The 20,246-nt window shown below is 35.9% G+C and overlaps 1 protein-coding gene across 1 annotated transcript in view; it reads left to right on the top strand.

The window, feature by feature from the left end:
• Positions 1-20,246, top strand: part of OtopLa (proton channel otopetrin-like a) — a 124,915-nt gene that overhangs the window by 97,579 nt on the left and 7,090 nt on the right. Inside the window, exons 3-6 of the mRNA XM_090372438.1 lie at positions 3,236-3,350; positions 6,005-6,272; positions 12,214-12,374; positions 16,242-16,416. Of these exons, the coding sequence (XP_090228564.1) occupies positions 3,236-3,350; positions 6,005-6,272; positions 12,214-12,374; positions 16,242-16,416 (719 nt within the window). The remainder of the gene's footprint in view (positions 1-3,235; positions 3,351-6,004; positions 6,273-12,213; positions 12,375-16,241; positions 16,417-20,246) is intronic.

Below are 20,246 nucleotides of genomic sequence, written 5' to 3'. Positions count from 1 at the left end.
CTTTGTTTCTTGTTGGCCGAACAAGGAACAACGCAGACTCATGTTTTACTATGGGTTAGAATTTCTGATGAAAAAACAGATCTTCTCTTCTTACCCCCCTCCACTCACACCTCAGATTTTGCTCCATCTGGACTCTTTTACTATCAAAATTTCGCTGAAAAAGGGACACATTCTGGGTCACTCGAGCAAGTTCAACAATGTACTTTGAGAGATCTAAATTCAAAATCTGCATAAAACAATTAGAGAAATACTTTCAATCGTGGAACAGGAGAGAATGGATTTGCCCAAGGGGACAAAAAATAATTGGTAATTTTAATAAGTACATTTAATTAAAAAATAACTGGCAAGTTTAATAAGTTTAATTAAAAATTATTAGTAAGTTTCACGAGTTATACAGTAATTGAGAGCAGTTTTTTTATTTATTTATTTTATCAGTGAGCCTCGCGGATAAAAATTTTAAAAAATCAAATGAAAAAAAAAAAAAAAAAAAAAACCAAAACTCATCATTAGAATTCCCGGAAGGAGAAAAAAAATTCCCTAATTCTCTTAATCTGATATTAGACTGAACGTGTATTAGTATTAATATTATAAATGGCTAAATGATGCAAGGAAGCGACCATCTGCATATTACAAAAAAAAAAAAAAAAAAAAATCTATTATTCATATCCTTCCGTCGCCTAAAAGTGGATATCCAATTAAGTTTTGAATTTTAGCAAATTTGAAAGTGTGACAGGCATTTCATTCCACTGATCTACATGATGCCCGAAAGAAGAAGGAGATCCAGTCTTCTGTTACTCCCCAAAATTTGCATTTATATCCCCTGGTTCTTCTTTCTTCTGCACGTCCCGCAAGATGTCTAGTTGCCAAATTTCGTAGTCTGCACTTTCTAAAACGCTCTTCATAAGGACATTAATTAGCACTTCTTTGAACCCTTTCTAAAAGTTCTATATCTTTCTTCAAGTGAGGCCTCCAGGCTTAAACACAATATTCTAAATGCAATCTCACCATCGTCTTATACCAAGGGATATCTTTTTCCTTAATTGGAAAGATCCTATTTATTATAAAAAGGATATCATGTACTTTTCTAGCCGCTGTTTATACCGTATGGAAAATTTCATCTCTGACCGAATGGTAACCCTTGTCTTTTTTTTTTTTTTTTTTGTCTTGGACTACTTTTAATTACACTTTCCCTAACTTATAAATAATTCCTGGATTCCTGTTTCCCAGGTGCAAACCTTACATTTAGAAGCATTAAAATGCATTTGCCTTTTTCACACCATTTGTGCAACCGATCTAAGTCATTCTGAAACAAAATAGTTCTGGTAGTTAACCACCCTTGCTACCTTTAAACCATCAGCAAACTTTCATAACTTCCCCTGCGCGCGCTCATCAATATCATTAAAGAAGATGAGAAACAGAAGTTTCCCCAATACTAATCCCTGAGGAACTGCACTTGCTACATTGGTCCACCTTGAGGAAAGTCGATTTATGACTACTGTCTCTTAACCAGCCCTCGATATAACGAAAGATCTTGCCTCCAGTTTACATATCATATGGGGGAGCCATATGAAAAGTTTTACTGAATTCAAGATAAACAATGTCAAAGTTGTTATTTGAGTCTAAATGTTTTATTGACTTCGCCATAATAGTTTAAGTAGATGGTCAGGCAAGACTTTGCCTTTACAAACTGTGAGGAAAGCGAGCCTAAGACTTAATAGATGAACACATAATTTGTGATTTCGATATGCTTCTTGCTCTTCATGTTAAAGTTAATTCCGCTGGGAACTAATCCGGAGCATAAGTCCCATAATTTCAACACTGTGTCCAAGTATCAAGTATGGTACTTGGGTACATGGGCCAATTTTTAAAGCTGAATATTTTGAAATTTCTGCATTCAACCTGTATTTTAACCTGCTTATAATATTTTTAATTGAGCTATTTCTACCCAAGTTCAAGTCCAAAATGGCAGTAGAAATCAATGTTAATTCCAATAATTAATTATTGGAGTTAACATTGATTTTATATTTTATAATTTTAATATTGTAAATTACAATGTATGATATTGTTAATTTACTGACATAAATCTAGTTTTCATTTTAGGAATATGACAAAGACCTTTTCTGACAAACATTTGTTCTTATCAATTAGCAACAAGAGATTACTATTAGTATCACTAGTGTAAATGATCCAAGGCAGTAAACAATTTTTTTTTGTCTCATACAGCATTAGACAAAAAAAAAAAAAAAAAAAACCCATTGTACTCACCAAAAACAATTTGGGGATAGAGTAAAATTGTGTTTACTCTATCCCCAATCTTTTAACAAATTGTCTAATTTTTCCATCTTATGGAATGGGCAATTTATTCAAACTACCCATTGCATAATATGAAAGTTTGTTCCAACAATCAACTACCTTCTGGTTGAACAGATGAATTCATGTATGAACATATTTTAAGGAGAAGGTTGTTAACGAATAAAAACAACAGAAAGTTTATCACATTAGCGGATTAATCACAATATGATTTATAAATTAATAAATTTTCTGTTTATACGCTGACGGCAAGAAGGGTCAGAAGAGTTTGCAAGATAACCACTAAAAATATTACCACATTTTGAGATACTATGCGGATTCGAGAAAGCAGTGTGATAGCGCTGTACTTTCAAATGACTATTCGACTACGATCGTGCATTTCTTATTTACGTTCAAGGACAAAAGTACATTACAACTGCAAGGACTGAGAAATTATCCATTTGAGTCTGACGTAGCCGAGTGGTTATATTAAAAGAGTGCAGTAACTCAAGTTCTTTGAGTGGACCGTAGTTCAAACCCGTGACTGCTAAATATGATTAACCTTTGTATTCAGGATTTGCTGTAAACTCCTCTGACTTGGTGGTCGTACTGGAGTATAAACAACAACATTTTATACCACTGCCACCAGTGGCAATGCAATGCATCATAAGGCAACTCTATAACACAAAGGCCGTGAGCTGAATTCCTGCTATAGTTATTGACATTCATTTCAGTTATGTTTGGGAAGTACATATACTTATGATGATTAAATTTAAATGAAAAGTTTCAAAAATACTGTCTTACTAGATTAATTTTATTTCATACGGACTTGAGTAAAAGTGTCCTCTACGGACAGGTGTTATTTTTATACTGGTTCTGACTAATAATAACCAGTATGGCTATAACTAATTTAACAAGTGTCCTTATGGAATCCATTTCTTTTCAGGACTCAACAATTTATAATTATGAGCTCCATGTACGCCCAGCTGTTGGTCGTCATGTGTATAGCGTTCTTCGTCTCGGAGATAGTGACACCTCGAGTACCGTTGCTGTATTTTGAAGTGAGTTGCTGTTACCGGTTAGTTTACTCTAATAAAATATTTTTAAAAAGTTTTTTGAGGATGCGCTAGTTTTTAAAATTCAAATGTACCTAACTTTAAGGATTTACAATGGGAAGAGAACAAGCATATTCCCTCTATCAGGCTACGCAAAAACAGCTTTCAGATTCAAGCGAACAATTATTTCAAATGTGGACCTGATTAAAGAATTAATTGGCCTTAGTACAACACGGAGCAAAACTACTTTGTGAAAGGCATAAAACTTTACATTATTATTATTATTATTATTAATTTTTACATTCATGCTAATTTTTTGATTCTGGAAATAAATATTTGATATTTCTAAAAAGTTCAGAATTTTTATTCATCCCTTTCAGTTTTACTTTTCCTTCTGCAAATTCAAATATGAATATGACTTGGCGGAAGGAAGAAGAGAATGTTTACCATGCACATTATATTTCCCAAGAGGCAAAATATTCGTGCATGGTAGCCTAGCCTTATAAAATTGAATGTTGAAACCTGCTACGAGCTAGCATAGTGAATAAGAAAATCATATTCATGCTAAGTCTCTTCTGCGTGACTACATTTAAGTAATCGCCACCGGATTGGAAAATTACTATCACGTTTTTAAGTATCGTTAATTTTATGTACACGATGGTGTGGAACCTGAAGGGGTCACATTGAATAACGCTGTACATAAGTACCTCTGCTCGAAAATTATTCCACGACAATTTTATTTTCACAAACTTAAGAGGTTTGTTTATTAAAAGTAAAATTAACTACGACTGTAGTTGCGTCATGGGTCATAGACAATTTTACTTTTGATAATTAGATAATTTTACTCTCATTATCATAAATAATGCTGAATATCTGGAATTTAAGCGCATCGTACATCTACTATTTTTTTTTTACGATATAAAATAATTGGCTAAATGTTTTAGCAACGACTGGAATATAGAGTTTAAAGATTACCATTACATATAATAATGATAATTATTAGACAGTATACACTATATACAATACGTTATCAAAAGGATTGGAACACTAAGATATATTCACCGATGTTTACTATAAAGCAATTTTATTTTGGGGTAGGTCCACTTTTTGGCCATTCAAAATAGCAGATAGCATATAACAAAATAACTTTTCACATCAGTTTTCGGCTTTAAATTTTTTAAACTTAATCTTTTTTGTGAAATCACTCCCAACTATGGTGGCTTTCGCACTCGACTCTCAAGTTGGTCCTATAAATGCTCAGTGGGATTAAATCGAACAATAAGCCGGCTCACTGCTCGATCATGACTCATTAATAATTAAATATTAGTCGTGCTTGATAGTGATATCTGTCACTATAGTCTATTAAGTCTTACTTTAATTCAAAAAATTGACAAAATCTCTCATTGGTTAGCTGCTGTAGAAATATATTTCTTTAGCAGCTGACAAATACTTCAGAAACTGATTCATAACAGTTCTAATCAACTACGTGAATTTGTTTATGTACGGATATATGGTAATGATGGAAGGAAAGAGTTAAAAATATCATTAGTCTACTGCTTTTAGCCATTGCTGAACGATGAACCACGACAAGGATAAATGTCCATCGTGTTGGAACTATCGACCGTTACTGACCATACTTTTGTCAGGCTTTGAATAACTGATGACAGAAGTATTATGTCAAAATTCGTTGTTTATGGTGGAAAAGATATTGCTCAGTCAAAAGTGGAAAGTTGTGTAAATTTTCATCATGTGTACAAATCTGCTTGTTGAAATATGATGAAATTTTCCATCAAAAACTTCGTGTCAGTCCGTTGTTCATGGATGTTGACGTCGCGCCAATAGCCACAGAGAGCCTATTCTAGAAGCTATGGGTACTCAATGTTGTTCTCCACCCTACTAAAGCTGTTTATTGTGAGGTTTTGTTTTCAAGGAAACATTTTCCCAGTCACATGCTCCCCCCAATATACTTCCAATTATCGGAGCCGGCGAAATGTCCCGATATTTCACTCTTCCCATAGTTAGACCACATAAGTTGTCACATCAAGTAAATGGAATCTGCGAGGTATTCAATTTTGACTAGTGACTACTGACACATAGTTGGTCAAAATTATACTATGTGGTTATTACAGACACGTTTATTAAATTTAAGCCTTGATCACTTTCTTTTTGTAAATATTTTACAGTGCTACATACGCCAATCTCCCCATTCCTACCCAAGTTTCTCATATTTTGGAATAGTTGTTTTCGGGAAAATTGAAGAGAAGCCTGATTATTGGTGAAATCAAAATTAATCATAATTTAGTAATCAAGACAGTTTTATTTATCACTTTATAAAGAAGTGATAAAATTTATCTTAATAAAGAATATTATTATTATTATTATTATATGCTGATAATAACGTTAAGCTGGACGGCAAGTTACACATCAGACTTAAACGGCGATATTCGCATAAGCAAATTGGTAACACAACAATAAAATCTGGTATAGCGAAATGCTGAACCGTCTAATTGTGGGTTGCCTCGTATTTGTTACACACTGAAAAAGGTTTAACAGTTAGATTAAGACAACTCAGTTGGGCTTTACATTTAAAATAACAATTTTCGAGTCCTGGGGCATTAGAAAAACGCATTAAAACGTGTTCCTGTTTGTTTTTCGTGCAGGGTTTCTACTTGTTCCTGTATTCCGTTAGTCTTGTGTTCCTGTTCTATATCTACGTCTTCCTTCTCAGAACTCCCACTGAAACTATGAATGGAAACGGCAATAAAGAAGGGAAAAAAGTGACCATTCTCGAGAGTCTGCGTCGTCTCGGAGATAAAAGTGCATCACTTGAGTCTGGAGAATGTCCATTGCCTCAGAGACTGAAGAAGAACAGAATATCGGACAATGACAGAAGTCATGGGAGTCTTTTTCTAAGAATTGGAGCTATTGGTAAGAAAATATCATATACAGTATTTAGAGTTTAATGAGTCACAACATAACGATCATTTAAGTGTAATGCTCAAACCCACCATTCAACACACCATTCAACATTCTAGGTTTAATAGATTTCAGTAGTTCAACATTCACTGCTGAAATCTGTCGCTGTATTTACTGAAACACAGGACTATAACCATCAATAATAATAACAATCCTCATTCTTTTCTTAGATATCACTGTTATTTTATATAATATGATAGATGGAAGTATCTGCCATACAATTTAGCGATGACAATTAGCAATAGGCGAAATAATAATTCATTAAGATGTAGGAAAGTTTATCGTTAAAGAGAAACAGAATTTTGTTCATCTTTAACAAAATTTCTTTCTTGATATATGTCATTTACATCTTCAAATATCCTGTATGTTATGGACTTTCCTATACTGCAATTTTGTTTCTGGATTCTGATTTGTCGAAATTCGTAAAGAATGCGAAATATCGTGGACAGTACCTGAACAAGAAACTTACTATCTTATCCTATTTTATATATATATATAACTACGAGAAAAAATGAGGGAGATAGAGAGTGACAGAAGGTAACAAAATTTTTTTTCACAATTAATATATATATATATATATTTTTTTTTTTTTTCCCACAGTTAAATAAATATATACATATATCAATTGTGATAGCTGTTACAAGAGAGGTCTCTGGCTATTTTCTGCACTATCTCTTCACGCAGGTTCCAATTCATCATGCATTTGAATTGAATTTGAAAATAGTTGGCGTTAACTACCCATGAAGGCTACTTAGTCCAATGATTAACAACTCGTTCGCTATAGGAAAACTAAAACTTCCTAAAACGCAGTCTAATTCTGGCCCCTTAGTTTGAATTTATATCCCCTGGGTCTAGCGTCACTTAACACTGTGAAAATCTAACCTTTATTTAAGCTACTGGAAATAATTGCTCATATGGACCCACTTCATACAATCTCACCATGTGTATTGCTCTTTTTTGGGCGTTTACAATAAGTTCTGCTTCTTGTTTTTAGATGTGGCTCCCATAACAGTGACAATATTCCAAGTGTGGTCACATAATTTCCTTATACAATGGCTGCAGCCTTCTACCTCTGCAAGCAATATTTTGATAAATTATTGACAAGCCACCATGAGATCGCTTTGCAGTTTGTATGTGCTGCACAGAGCACTTCATGTCTGCATGGTAACCCACAACAAGTTTACACCGTCCTATCAAAGTCATTGCATACTTTTAGTTACAAACAAAACATGTATTTATTCAATAAATGAATAGTGTCTGCCCATCTTTCGGCCAGAATATAATAATGGGTGCGTTATTATGTTGTATGAGACTACAAATTTCTGGTAGAAATTCCTTCAGTCTTCCTCTAAAGAGGCGAGTCGTCTTGATCTTGTCCTAAACATTACAATTCATCCTAAATATATTCGTTTAGGTTGGTCGGAGCTCTGTACTTTCCACTGAAATGTTCGACGTTATTCTCTCACAGTCCTTGCTTTGTGATATTGAGTGTTGTCATGTTGAAATATGTAAGGGCAGCTTCCACAAAATTGCCACAATGTAGAACACAAAGAATTCTGTAAAACATCAATTCAGGAAACGACATTTAAGGTTCCGCGCACTGTGACAAATAGACTCGGTCCATACCACGACTCTTCTTCCTCCTCCTCCTCCCGACTGTGAAGATTGGACAATACATTCAAGCAGTAAGCATTCTCCAGGCATCTTCCACATCCAAACACGTCTGTCAGCCCCGAAGAGTATATGGTATGACTCGTCGGTTCCCACGACCGATTTGATTCAGTGTAGGTTTTGTGCACTCTGCACATGTCAATCCAATATGTATATTTGCATTTCTTTTTGTTATCAAAGGCTTGTTGTCCGTATAACGATATGCAGTTCTCTACGTGTCGTGGAAACAGTTGTAGGTTTGTATCTGGCTGCTCGCGGCTCCAAACAGACTCTGTTCTCTAGATGTGATGACAAGATGAGGCAAATAGTCGTCTCAAGGCGCATCAGCTCCTGTCAGTCAGTATTTTACGCCTACCTGGTCGTTTCTTGGGATCTGTGCTGCTTTGGGATTTCCCTTTCTACACTACGCTCCCAACTATTGACTTGGGAATGTTTTTATCTACATGATGTCCAACTGTTAATTCCCACTTACACTCTATTAGCCGTTTCTAGATGTTCTTAGTTTGGCGTACCCGTTTGAAATGAAGCTAACCACTGATCACCTTTATAGCTCAAAATATGTGAATTTTTTGTAGTCACACAGTTTCCTGCAATATGAGGGGTATACTATGACTTTTGGTAAGATTGTGTATAAATTATTTTAGGGTTATTATTTCCCACGTATAAAATCCTGCATTTAGCATTATTCAAATATAGTTTCTACTTATCTCACCATTCCTTAAATCTATGTAAGTCATTCTGAAGGACAGCTTCTTGATGTTAGTTGTTAACAACATTTCCAATCTTCATATCAATTGCACGTCATGTCCTGTATTCCTTCATCAATATCATTTTAGAAAATCAGAAACAGGAGCGTTACCAGTACTGACCCAGAAGGGACTCTGTAGTTATTACTCATAGCAATTTGCAAAACCTGGACACAAGCAACCGTATGTAAACCTATACACAAGCAACTGTATTTAAGCCTGGATGCAAGCAACTGTATTTGAGCCTGGATGCAAGCAACTGTATTCACTGTACTCACAAAGTGAAGTTGTTGCACACTCGTGATAGAACTATATCCCGGTGCAAACTGGCTAAACGCAAAAGTTACTGTTTTTTATGACCGTCAACAATGAAATTTCTCACTTCTGCCACTTGAGCCATAAAAATTACAATTATTCCTCTAAGAAAACTGAAATTTTTAATCCAAGTCCATCGATATTCATACGGTTTTCATTTCAAAGGCGACGTTCCCTGAGGACAAGCAATGAGTGAAGACGAGCCTGGATATCATATGGTAAGGGAAGAAGAATAGTAAAAACAGTTCAAAGGGAAAAAGTCTAAACTGCCTCTAAATTTGTTAATTCTGATGAGGGATTCGAAAAATATGTTTGCACTGTAGAAGAAATGAGGTACGATGCTATCAAACGGGTATACAGGACTTTTACTCAACAGAAAATTTCCGATTTCTTCAACGAAAGACGATTGGAAGAGATCGTCTGCATCTTATTAAAATTTATAGGTTTTAACATTTAACACATTAATTAAAAAATCTTTTATTCGGGTTCTGTTGTATTTGAACTCTTTGTATTCAATTTTGCCTTTGAATATAAGCATTTTCATTAAGTTTTCTTTTTCTTTTCGTCATGTATGTTCCAATATCATCTCAATTAGCATATGCTGTTGGATTGTCAATAACTTTCCTTGTTTGTATGAAACACGGCTAGAAAATATTTACATTTAATTATATTCTATAATTCGGAATATTCCTTCTTTCATTAGTCCGAGTTCCTTCATTAATTTAAGTTTACTCAAATATACTAAATTACACAGTTTAATCAATATACTAATTACAAACCAAATTCATAGGATAACACTAGCACATAAGAATAAACAAGTAAACTTTACAACAAAAGTGTATTTTGTGCATCGCTTCAATAAAGGAAACGAAAAACCAACCTGCGACATAGTTCAATATATTTTTAGCAAAGCAAAACGTAGCACAATATCAATTGGAACAAGGCACCAGACATTGTCGAAATTGTTCGCTTTGAGGAAGACAACTTCCCTAGTTAACTCTTGTTTAATTACTAGTTTACTAATTACTAGTACTTAAAAAGATACCCGCGAATTACAGAGCAATATCATTGTGTCACGTAAGCCAATGGTAGGGCCACATACTAACAAACTGAGCTGAGAACAAACAAATGCATAACGCAATATAACGTACTCGTGGCTGGCACAGTAGTTTCGATTACTGTTCTTCAGCACCATCCTCCGTAACAGTATAGTGGTTTAGCCACTTATAATTCCCTTGATTCGAATCCTCTCATATATTGGAGGAATTTCTAAAGTCCTCTTCAGTAGAGGCTGTAGTTAGCCGATCTCAGGCGGAAAGAAATGGGGTTTTCACCCGTGAGTTATTCCAGGTTTATCAGCCCGCACGACACGCAAATATGCTCCTGAACGCACACTTATACAAGGGGACAAGGTATTCTTGAATTGATTGCGGCCTCCAGGGTTACCCCTATATACCGCTGTAGCATCTATAGGTTATTTATAGCCGGCAAGTGTGTGTAAGTGTAAGTATATATGTGCGTTGTGATGGTTGTTGTTTGCCGGCCCTGGAGTCTTAGCAGCCGGGAGGCAGGGAGCAAGCTACCTGCGTCCAGACTCCCGTCCTAGCCACGTGGAGGCGCGCCAGGAACTATCTAAATTACACTAAGTGGGATCCCGGTTATAATATATAAGGAATGGGGAGGAGAAAGTGGGAGAAAAGAAAGTAGAAGAAGAAAAGGGAGCAAAACACTCTCTCAGGAAAAAGACGAAATAGGAAAGAGGAAAACGCTAAATGGAAAATCTAACAAGCCAAGCCAGAGAGCTTGAATAGGTAAAATTTTGAAAGAAAGATTCCCCTAGCCGGTAAGGAAGCCCAACCTGCACCGACAAGGAGAGAAAGAAAAGTCTCAAGGAAAGAACACAGGTAATGTACAAGTGGCTATTAGATAGTGCACACTTATACAGACATAATGCACAAGGAAGCAATATGGTCTAAGTCACTGATGCGCCTAAAAATCCAACGACAACTAACAATCTTCAGCACTATGGCTGTGGGTTTCATGATTTTTATTCCCTTTTCATCCAGAAAACCGACGAACTAATCGTAGAATACACGCAGTTTAACAGAATACTCTGACGCCTTATAGGCTTAGTTGCCTCAGCGCAAATATTAAAAAGAAACAATATAAAAATTGCCAGTAATAATACTTCCGAGTGTCTGTGTGCTAAAAATTTGTTTTTCTTGATTTTATTACGTTTCTTTGATAATACTGGTCTGCTGAATGAAATTTTGGCATTGGTTTTACTGTGCAGTTAAGATATAAAATAACATTCCAAAAAATAAATAAATAAGAACTAAAATACAGTCAATTCCTCTACTACTATACAAAAGAACATAAAAATTATTAAATGCAAATTATGATGGAACAGAGCCAAATCGACCAACTTAAACTGAACGCAAATATGCCAAATAAAATATACCAAATCATACTAAAAAGAAAGGAGTTAACTGAAAAAAAAAAATAAAAAACTATTCCAAAATAATTAAATGAGAGAAAAATTAAATGAGAGAAAATTCAATAAAAAGCGGGAAAAGAAAGGGCTCGGCCCCATTGGAGAATGTGTAAATGAAAGCAAAGAGGTAGGTACTATAACGGAAAATACGTCTTAATTTGGTCTTCAAATTAAGACTGGTGCTGTCTTAACCACGGGTTATCAGTGAACGCTTCGGTGGCCAACACCGATTCACTGCTAAAATACGGTCTTTTGGGAACCACAGGAGTAGATGATCCCAGGAGTGGTTTTTGTGGTCACTTTTTCTTTCATTTTCCTTGTAAGTGTCTGCGCTTATTTGTGGGACGTGTCTTGCTTAGTCTTACTGCGTTGTAAACTGCAGTGGCACTACTATGGCGGAATTTTGTGTTATTTGCTTTCTGTGGCTGTTCATTAATTTTTTTTAATTTCTTCGTTTTTTGAACACGGATAGCAGTGGTAATTTTGAATTAAAACTTTCTGTAGTAAGGGCAGTGCTGTCGTGATAAAAAGTGTCTTATTTTATGTTGCATTTTAATAGTTCCATATAGAAAGTCGTATAACGTTTATATCATTAACTTCAATTACACGAAACAAAATATATTATTCACACATTTCATTTAATTTCAACAATGTGGCTTCCTTTCAGCATTTGGTCTTGGTACGATGGTTTACAATGGACTGGAATTTGGCTCATTCTTCGAAACACCTCCCACTTCCAGCTGCTATAATGTGTTACAAGGAATCAATCCCATCCTTCAGATGACGTTTACCTTTGCGCAGATGTATTTTATTTTTGTGAATTCACGAGTAAGTATTGCATACTACGAATCTGAGCATAAATTATAAAATTTTGTTTATTAGTACGAGAAGCATTTAATTTGATTTGTAGAATGAAGTTACTCTACAATTATATTTTTATTTAATCCATAAACTCTTATTTCCTGTGATATGCTTCCTTATTCATATTCATATCTCACTTAATAGTACTTCACTGCAAATTGATAAAACTATCCTTTCACACTTGGATTTGATCCACTATACAGTACAAACAAACAGCAGAAACTCACAAAGTTTGCAGAAATGCAATTGTATCTCCACAATTCTTTATTATAACTACTTAAAAACTTACTAAAATATACTATCATGCCCTAATATTGAACTGTCCGACTTGCGAAACTTGTAACTGTCGACAATCTTCAAAATCTTCTCATTCGATTACATAATTTCGTAATTGATTGCATAATTGACCAACTTAATTCTGGTTAGTATCGTAAACTCGATTCCTCACCAAGTTTTTTCTCATAATATCCAGTACGATGTATCTTTTGTAGGCGCAAAACTCGAGGGCAACATCGAGGACAAACATACTCGTATATTCAAGAACGATTTCATAATATACGCGGCGACTCAAAAAGAAGTAAACAATTTCAAAGAAACACAGAAATGAAAGTGGCATTCATTATTGTTGGAATATACACAGATGGTTACAGAATTTATGAAGATTGCCTATGAACCCTACAGGACTCATACTTAGTGCCTGTCATATAACAGACGTCGATTCCACTGTCCATTTTTTCCAGACATTTTCGAGTATGTCTGTGGTAACTAAATGACGCCTCAGTGATCTTGCATGTTGAAATTATATGGCATGCACACGTCAAGGAATTAAAGACGAGGTAACTAAAAAGAGACTACCCAATAATTCTTTTTCCTTTTAAACTCATCTGTATCTTTAAAGGTAATCGCTTATCACTATGATGAACATGAAAACTGAATAACGTAAGGTTAAGCAAGAAATATTTACCCTTATCGAGAAAAAATAAATTAAAAGTCGAAGTAGTCCATCGTATATGGATCGAATTCTGGAAACATATTAGACTTCGTTATAAACATGAAAATTACATATATTTTGGCACAAAATCAATCTCCATTCTAGATAATGTTAATTTATAAAAATAATAGGAATGAATTCAGGTATAAAAGGAGAACATTTTCATTTATAATATGCAATGTGAATCTGTATCCTGGTTGAGTAAAGGGTTATAAGTAGTTTAGAATAAAGAATAAATACCGAGGCGACTATGGTGTCTATATGTCATGTCTATAAACTGTGAGTACTCCGTGATCAGTCCTGCCATGCCACCGCGGCTGCTATATAAGACAATGTCTGGAAAAGCAGGATAGAGATAATACCAAACTGTTTCGGACATTCTCAGAATAAACTGGATTAGTTTTAAGAGGTGCACCCTTAAATTAAAAAGATAATCCAATTTTATTTCACCATACAATCTGACAGATTCCCCAAATAATCTACTACATAAAAATCTATCAGTAAAGAATTTACAGCGAAGTATCCCAGAAGGTATATCATGCTTCTCTGTATATTACAGTAACCAGTATTCTGACTGCTGATAACGGTTTTTTTTTTTTACGATTGCATCTGTATTTAATTCTTTGCACATTGTATTTGGATTTTTAATCTGTTATGTGCATAAAAACAAATAAACACCAATATGAGCGTCCCTTACGAGTTTCCGACACGTTAACGAGATTTAGAAACAATGTAGTAAACTTACGTATCATTTTATTTTGTCCTGACACTATTTCACGGAAGGAAAAATAAAAAAAAAAGGCCAAAATTACCTTCACGTTATCTCTTTTGCTCAATACATAACGGTACATAATGTTGTATGGGAAAATCTGTAGAGTAATAAGTACTTTTGTATGCAAATTAATATGCAACGTATATAAAGTTCTAACATGTTACCTGTTTTGGATTAGTAAGGCCCTTGTCAGATTCATTTCACTAAAAAATTATTAATAAAATCTACTCATATCGTGATCTAGTAAGCCTCTGGAAACCCTGTGTACACCTCTCCAGGCGAATGGTGTTTCACTGATAATGTCTAGTATAAGTCTCATGAGCAAATCTGATCTGAGAGATCTATACATGATTTTCAAGAAACTCAGGAATTAAGATAAAAAAAAAAGTGATTTCACCTAGAGGCATTTACACTTCCTCCCTCATCTGTTTAATATACAAGAGGGTTGGTACATGCAATGATGTTACCGCACACCTTGATTGCTTCCTACGTCGATCCACACGTGGGAGACCTCCACCAGTATTACAAACACCTCAGCGGAGCACCTTTCACCTGGGAGAGGTATATATGGTATCCATGGTCACCAAAGGCTTTCCTGAATAGTGGTGTGAGCGGAAAGTCTAGTTGATAAATTTTTAGTCAAATGGATCTCACCCCTATACTTCGCGACAGTATCGTGAGTCACGTTGTCTATGAAAGCATCCTATTTGCCTAGTTCCACATGTATTAATACGCATGGCAAAATATTTCCGCGGCGAAGAGTAGACCGTTCAGACGTCTTTGATCGGATTTTTCAAATGGAAATATATATCGCCGTATATATATTTAATTATGTATAGTGTGTGTAATAAAAGCGCACACACACACACACACACACACACACACACACACACACACACACACACACACACACACACACACACACACACACACACACACACACACACACACACGTGCGGGTTATCAACACTAAGTTTTAAATAAACTTTGTTGATAATTTGTTTTGCTTGATGCCATAATTTAGCAAATTTTGTGAAAACTTTAAACATGTTGCGATTAGAAAACTAGCCGCCATGTGAATAATGTGCAGAAGCTTGTTACGCATCGATCATTTATATAATTTTTACTCATGCTGTATGCAAAACTTTTCGTATGATTTGGTATATATAATAAAATACTTATGAATGTGGTGTTGTTTATTTCAAATCGTCTCAGCAGATACAAAAACTCTTAACTATGTTGTCTTGCGTAGCGACGCAATCAAACTTCACTTCTCCCATAGAAGTAACGCTGACTCACGAAGTATAGTTTGTCTACAGATTTTAATAAATAAATAAGTTTTCTGTTTACACTTCGATTCGGACGACTATAAGGTCAGAGGAGTTCACAAGATAGAGAGTATACAAGAAACAGCACCGTAATTAGCAGATCATGGGCTTGAAACTCGGTCACTCAAAGCATGTACAGTATACTAACACACCCTCGTGCCTGACCACTCGGCTACTGTTTATATTCTGGGTCGACCACATAGGGTCAAAGGAGTTCACAAAAGAGAGTACAAGAGGGTTACATTTGGCATTTAGTAATCATGCGGTCTTGAACCACCGTTCTCTTTAAAAGGAGTGCACTTTTGACCGTTTTCTTTATCACTCGGCTATGGAGGCTTGTAATATAATAGGAAAAGGATGGAGCTAGTTTTGCACTGTCTACATTTAATAAAAAATCAAATTTTCATTAAACTTAGTATAAATATTTCATTTTTCTTGAAAAACTTTAACCTACTGATACGTTAGTAGATGAAGTTACGTACATTCAACTACCTAATATGCTTAGGTTGCTAAATTTTAGTTGATTTGTTCTGGATTTACTGACACTAATATATGTTATTTGATTATTAACGTAAAGTAAATTTTTTAACTTCACGCCAGAAAACAGTTTTTCATTCAGCTATTTATTCTTATTATACTGTAATGTTTCAATCCAGTTAAGTTATATAAAATATTGTTTTATTTTCTGCTTGCACTGAAAACCCAAATATTATTCTGAAACTCCTCTTTCTCCTTTGTTCCAGTTGAACATCCACAAGTTTAAGGTGATTGCCAGGTTTGGGCTGATGCATGTGGTTGCTACTAACGTATGTGTATGGATTAGAACTGTGGGCAAGGAAACGCTGAACGCAGTTGCTGAACACCGTTTGGAAAATGGGCTCGGAAACAGTCTGGAAGAACTAATGCTACCTTTCAGAGGTATGTCACCCTTCGTGTTTCAATAATAAAATTCTATTTTCTCTTCAGTAGGTCAACTTCAATCTCTACATTATTTTTTCTTTTCCTATATTTTTGCACTGTCTTCTTTTTTCTATACAGTATTTTTTTTTTTTTTTTTCAATTATTCATCCGCTTATGTCGTTTACTTGTCTATTTATCTGCCTCACATTCCTTCTGAGTTTTAATATTTTTTTCTAGAATTCTCCTTCAGTAAAAACATATGTAACACGACTATTCAATAAAATAACGAAGGAAGGTATATACAGGCATGAGCTAAACTACCGAATAGGATATTTTCTACAAGAGGGCATCTGTTTAATAGATGCACAATGAAATACGAGTATAATACAGAATGAAGTGTGTTTACTTCACCTTCAATTGTTTCCTTTTTTTTTCCCTTTGCTGATGAAGTAAAACGCTAGGCTTCCTTGCACCATATGGCTAATGCTAATATTAATATTATTTTTTTAAAAAAAAGGTAAATGAGATAGACAGAAACTACTGAGAAATTCAAGAAGTTTTAATGACGCTTTAAAATATTCTACATCCGTTTCTGGAGTCGTCCATAACTGGCGCATTACCGTATAGGAGTATTAGGCATTACCCGAGGGCTCTATTTAGAGGATCCCCAGATTTATTTTATTTTATTTTTTTTTTCAAATAAAAATTATTTATAATTTAGGACATTCGTTTGATTCTCAGGCAATGAGAAAGTTTTGAATTTTTCCAGCCGATGAAGACACTGACATCAAAACAACTGATGCTGTTTGCAAATTCACGAATTGCTGAACGACGGTTAGCATGAACCAAGTGGCCCAGAGTCAATTTGGAAGACCAATGCAAAAAGGTTGCCCACCTATGATGTAGACCACACAGACAACTGTTCAACAAAAAAGTTTGGTCAACCGTTACTGTCTCCACTGCAACGAACAATAATCCTGATCAAAACATAGGCAATATTGGATTCTCTGGATAACATAAATTTCAGCAATACTAACAATTACTGTCACTGTAAGAGCACAATGCGATTTATTAGATTTTCAATATTCACTGCCTTCTCTATAAAAATAAGGACATCTTTGTTGAAAGACGCTGAAAACACATTTCACTTATAATATTAATCTACTAATATTTATTGATGGTTGTTATTTTAGGCTAATCTCTGCAACTGAACTGCAGCTGGTTGAGGGCTGACCATATCATGATAACAAGGCCCTTCTGTCGAGAACCCACACATGCCACAAGGTCAACTGATATCATAGTTACTGAATATTCAGTTTCTCAGGAAACCCGATCAGAAACCGGTTCTAGAACGAGGAGTTTCCTTTTACACAATTAGCATTGCACTGCTGTCGTAAATAAACTCGTGTTATTTTATTATTATTATTTTTTTATTTATCATGTGACTCATAGGGTAACCAGGTGAAGTTGCTAGCAGAGTGTGGGTGTAACTGCGGAGCTTCATTCATTCTGAAGGTGAAGCTTTGAAACCATCTTTTAAGCATCGTTGCACTACAATAAGTCCATTTTGGTTGTACAAGAACAATTTTACAATAACACACAATATTACTAGAAATTCTTTGAAATTTTTTAATTCCCATTGTTTTCAATGAGTTTCAACGTTGTTTAAGCGTTTTTATTTCTTGAAAAAAACCTCTATTAAATAATTATATCAACTTTCGTTTATACTAGGGCGGCCGAGACCAGAAGAGTTTACAATTTCATCGTAACTGCTTTACTGCAGTCAATTTCCCAGAGCAACAGCTTACAATGAGCTAGGCATCTTTTGTAGCGAGGTACGGTTCGATTTTGCAATTCGCAAATTTGTGTCCGCGTACGTTACCCCTTTGCTTGTTGTACGATGAGCACCCATACCCCATAGACACTGGCGGGCGTGCTTCCCCTTGATTTAGAGGTTGTGCGTTGTGGGCTAATGTACATGCTCTCCAGAGGAATCCAAACGACGTTCTTAGGGTACACAACAGATCCGGCGAATAATCGGAAACAGGAAAAAACGCGGTAGTGCTGCACCTGCGACAGGCATGGCAAGAGAGATGGTCCAACTCCTGTAAAGGAGAAATCACAAGAAAATTCATACCCCAAGTCAGCAGAGTCTACCTCAAGATCCCACATTGGTTCTTCCCAGGATTAATCACTACATACCTACTTAGAAGGCCGCCGTAGCCTAGTGGTCAGGCGCGCGGGTGCATAAGTACACGTGCCTTGAGTGACCGGGGTTCAAGCCTGTGACTACTGAATACGGTGCTGTTTCTTGTATTTTATCTATCTTGTGAACTCCTCTGACCGTTTGGTCGTCCCGGAGTATAAACAGAAAATTTATTTATTATTTATTTAATGGGCCAGGGTGCCATAAATGTCAAGCTAAATAATATGAGAATTGTAGACGACCCAAACTGTGGATGCGGAGAGTTAGAGACTTGGCAACACAATGTATCAATGTGAATACTACAAGAATCTCCGAAGCATCCTGATAACAAAGACTACGTACCTTCCCCTAACCAGCAAAACCTTTCACTGGACACGGAAGAAGAATACAAAGCGTTCAGTAAGTTCGTGCAAGATCTTTTCGCGAGGAGGAAGACATTGATCGCGATGTATAAACGCAGGAGATTAACAAAGCAGACCGTAGACCCTCACCAAACGAACAAGAAAAGAGCAGCAAGGAACCTAAGTAAAGGAATGGTGCCCCAATCAACAAATCCTTACTGACTGAACACCTGGAAATGATTTACCTAAACTTGATGCTATGACTTACCCAAATTTGACGCTACTAAATAGAGAAGGCAATGAACAAAGAGGAGGATGCCTATGGCCACCCTACACTGATGACGTATAGGTCCCAAATCAGCCTCATATCTGATGGATCGGAACTGACTACCAACAATGCGCCGAGTACAAAATTCTCCACAAGGTAGTACAAGATTCCCCACCAAAATTGAAACTAGCAAATGGAAGAACTAGAATTACAACTGAAGGACGACAAATACCAAACCAACATATGAAATGGCCTTCTAGTCCCCCCCCCAGCCGGGATATTGGGAATCGCATCCTGAATCTGACCTTCCGCCATTTGGATACCTAAACCTGGTGCCCTAACCTGGTTTCTTTAAATCCCCATTCCTTGGCAGGGGGGAGGAGACGGGTTCCGGTCTCATCCCCACCCCTACCTTCTTCCTCTTCTCCTGGTGGGGCCTGTCTTCACGGGGTCGTCTTCCCTATCGTCCCTTTATCTCTATCTGTTCTCTCAGCCTTCAGTCTCTCTCTCCCCAACTCAAACTTAACTTATTGAATATGCCCATAAAATAAATTAATTGAACTAGCGCAAAATTTAACCCTCTCACTTAAACCTACACCCCAATTCGGCTGTAAATTCACCAAAATGCTCCCTATATATATATATATAGGCCCTTTCCACTGAAATATTCGGAAACTAGGTGGTAAGGCTTGCAAGAGTACTTAAACAATCTACCGGGTGCCTGACCTCCCTATATATATATATATATATATATATATATAGGCCCTTTCCACTGAAATATTCGGAAACTAGGTGGTAAGGCTTGCAAGAGTACTTAAACAATCTACCGGGTGCCTGACCTGCCTTCTCGTGGCAAAGTGTGGGCAACGGTGGCTCCCACTAGGGGCCCAACGACTGAATGGTCAGAAGAACAACAGAACATATCACTACACGACATTCCACTCCGCACACACTTTTAAATCTCTGGCCTCCACAGAGTACTGTGAAACACAGAGTATACAACGCGGAGATGGAGAACTCCTGGTGCCGTCAG

The sequence above is a fragment of the Mastigoproctus giganteus genome, chromosome 1 (genome assembly GCF_048544385.1).
Source record: "Mastigoproctus giganteus isolate SK-2022 chromosome 1, ASM4854438v1, whole genome shotgun sequence".
NCBI classification, from domain to species: Eukaryota; Metazoa; Arthropoda; class Arachnida; order Uropygi; family Thelyphonidae; genus Mastigoproctus; species Mastigoproctus giganteus.
The sequence above is the reverse complement of the archived record's forward strand: the minus strand, read 5'-3'. Positions and strand labels throughout refer to the sequence as shown.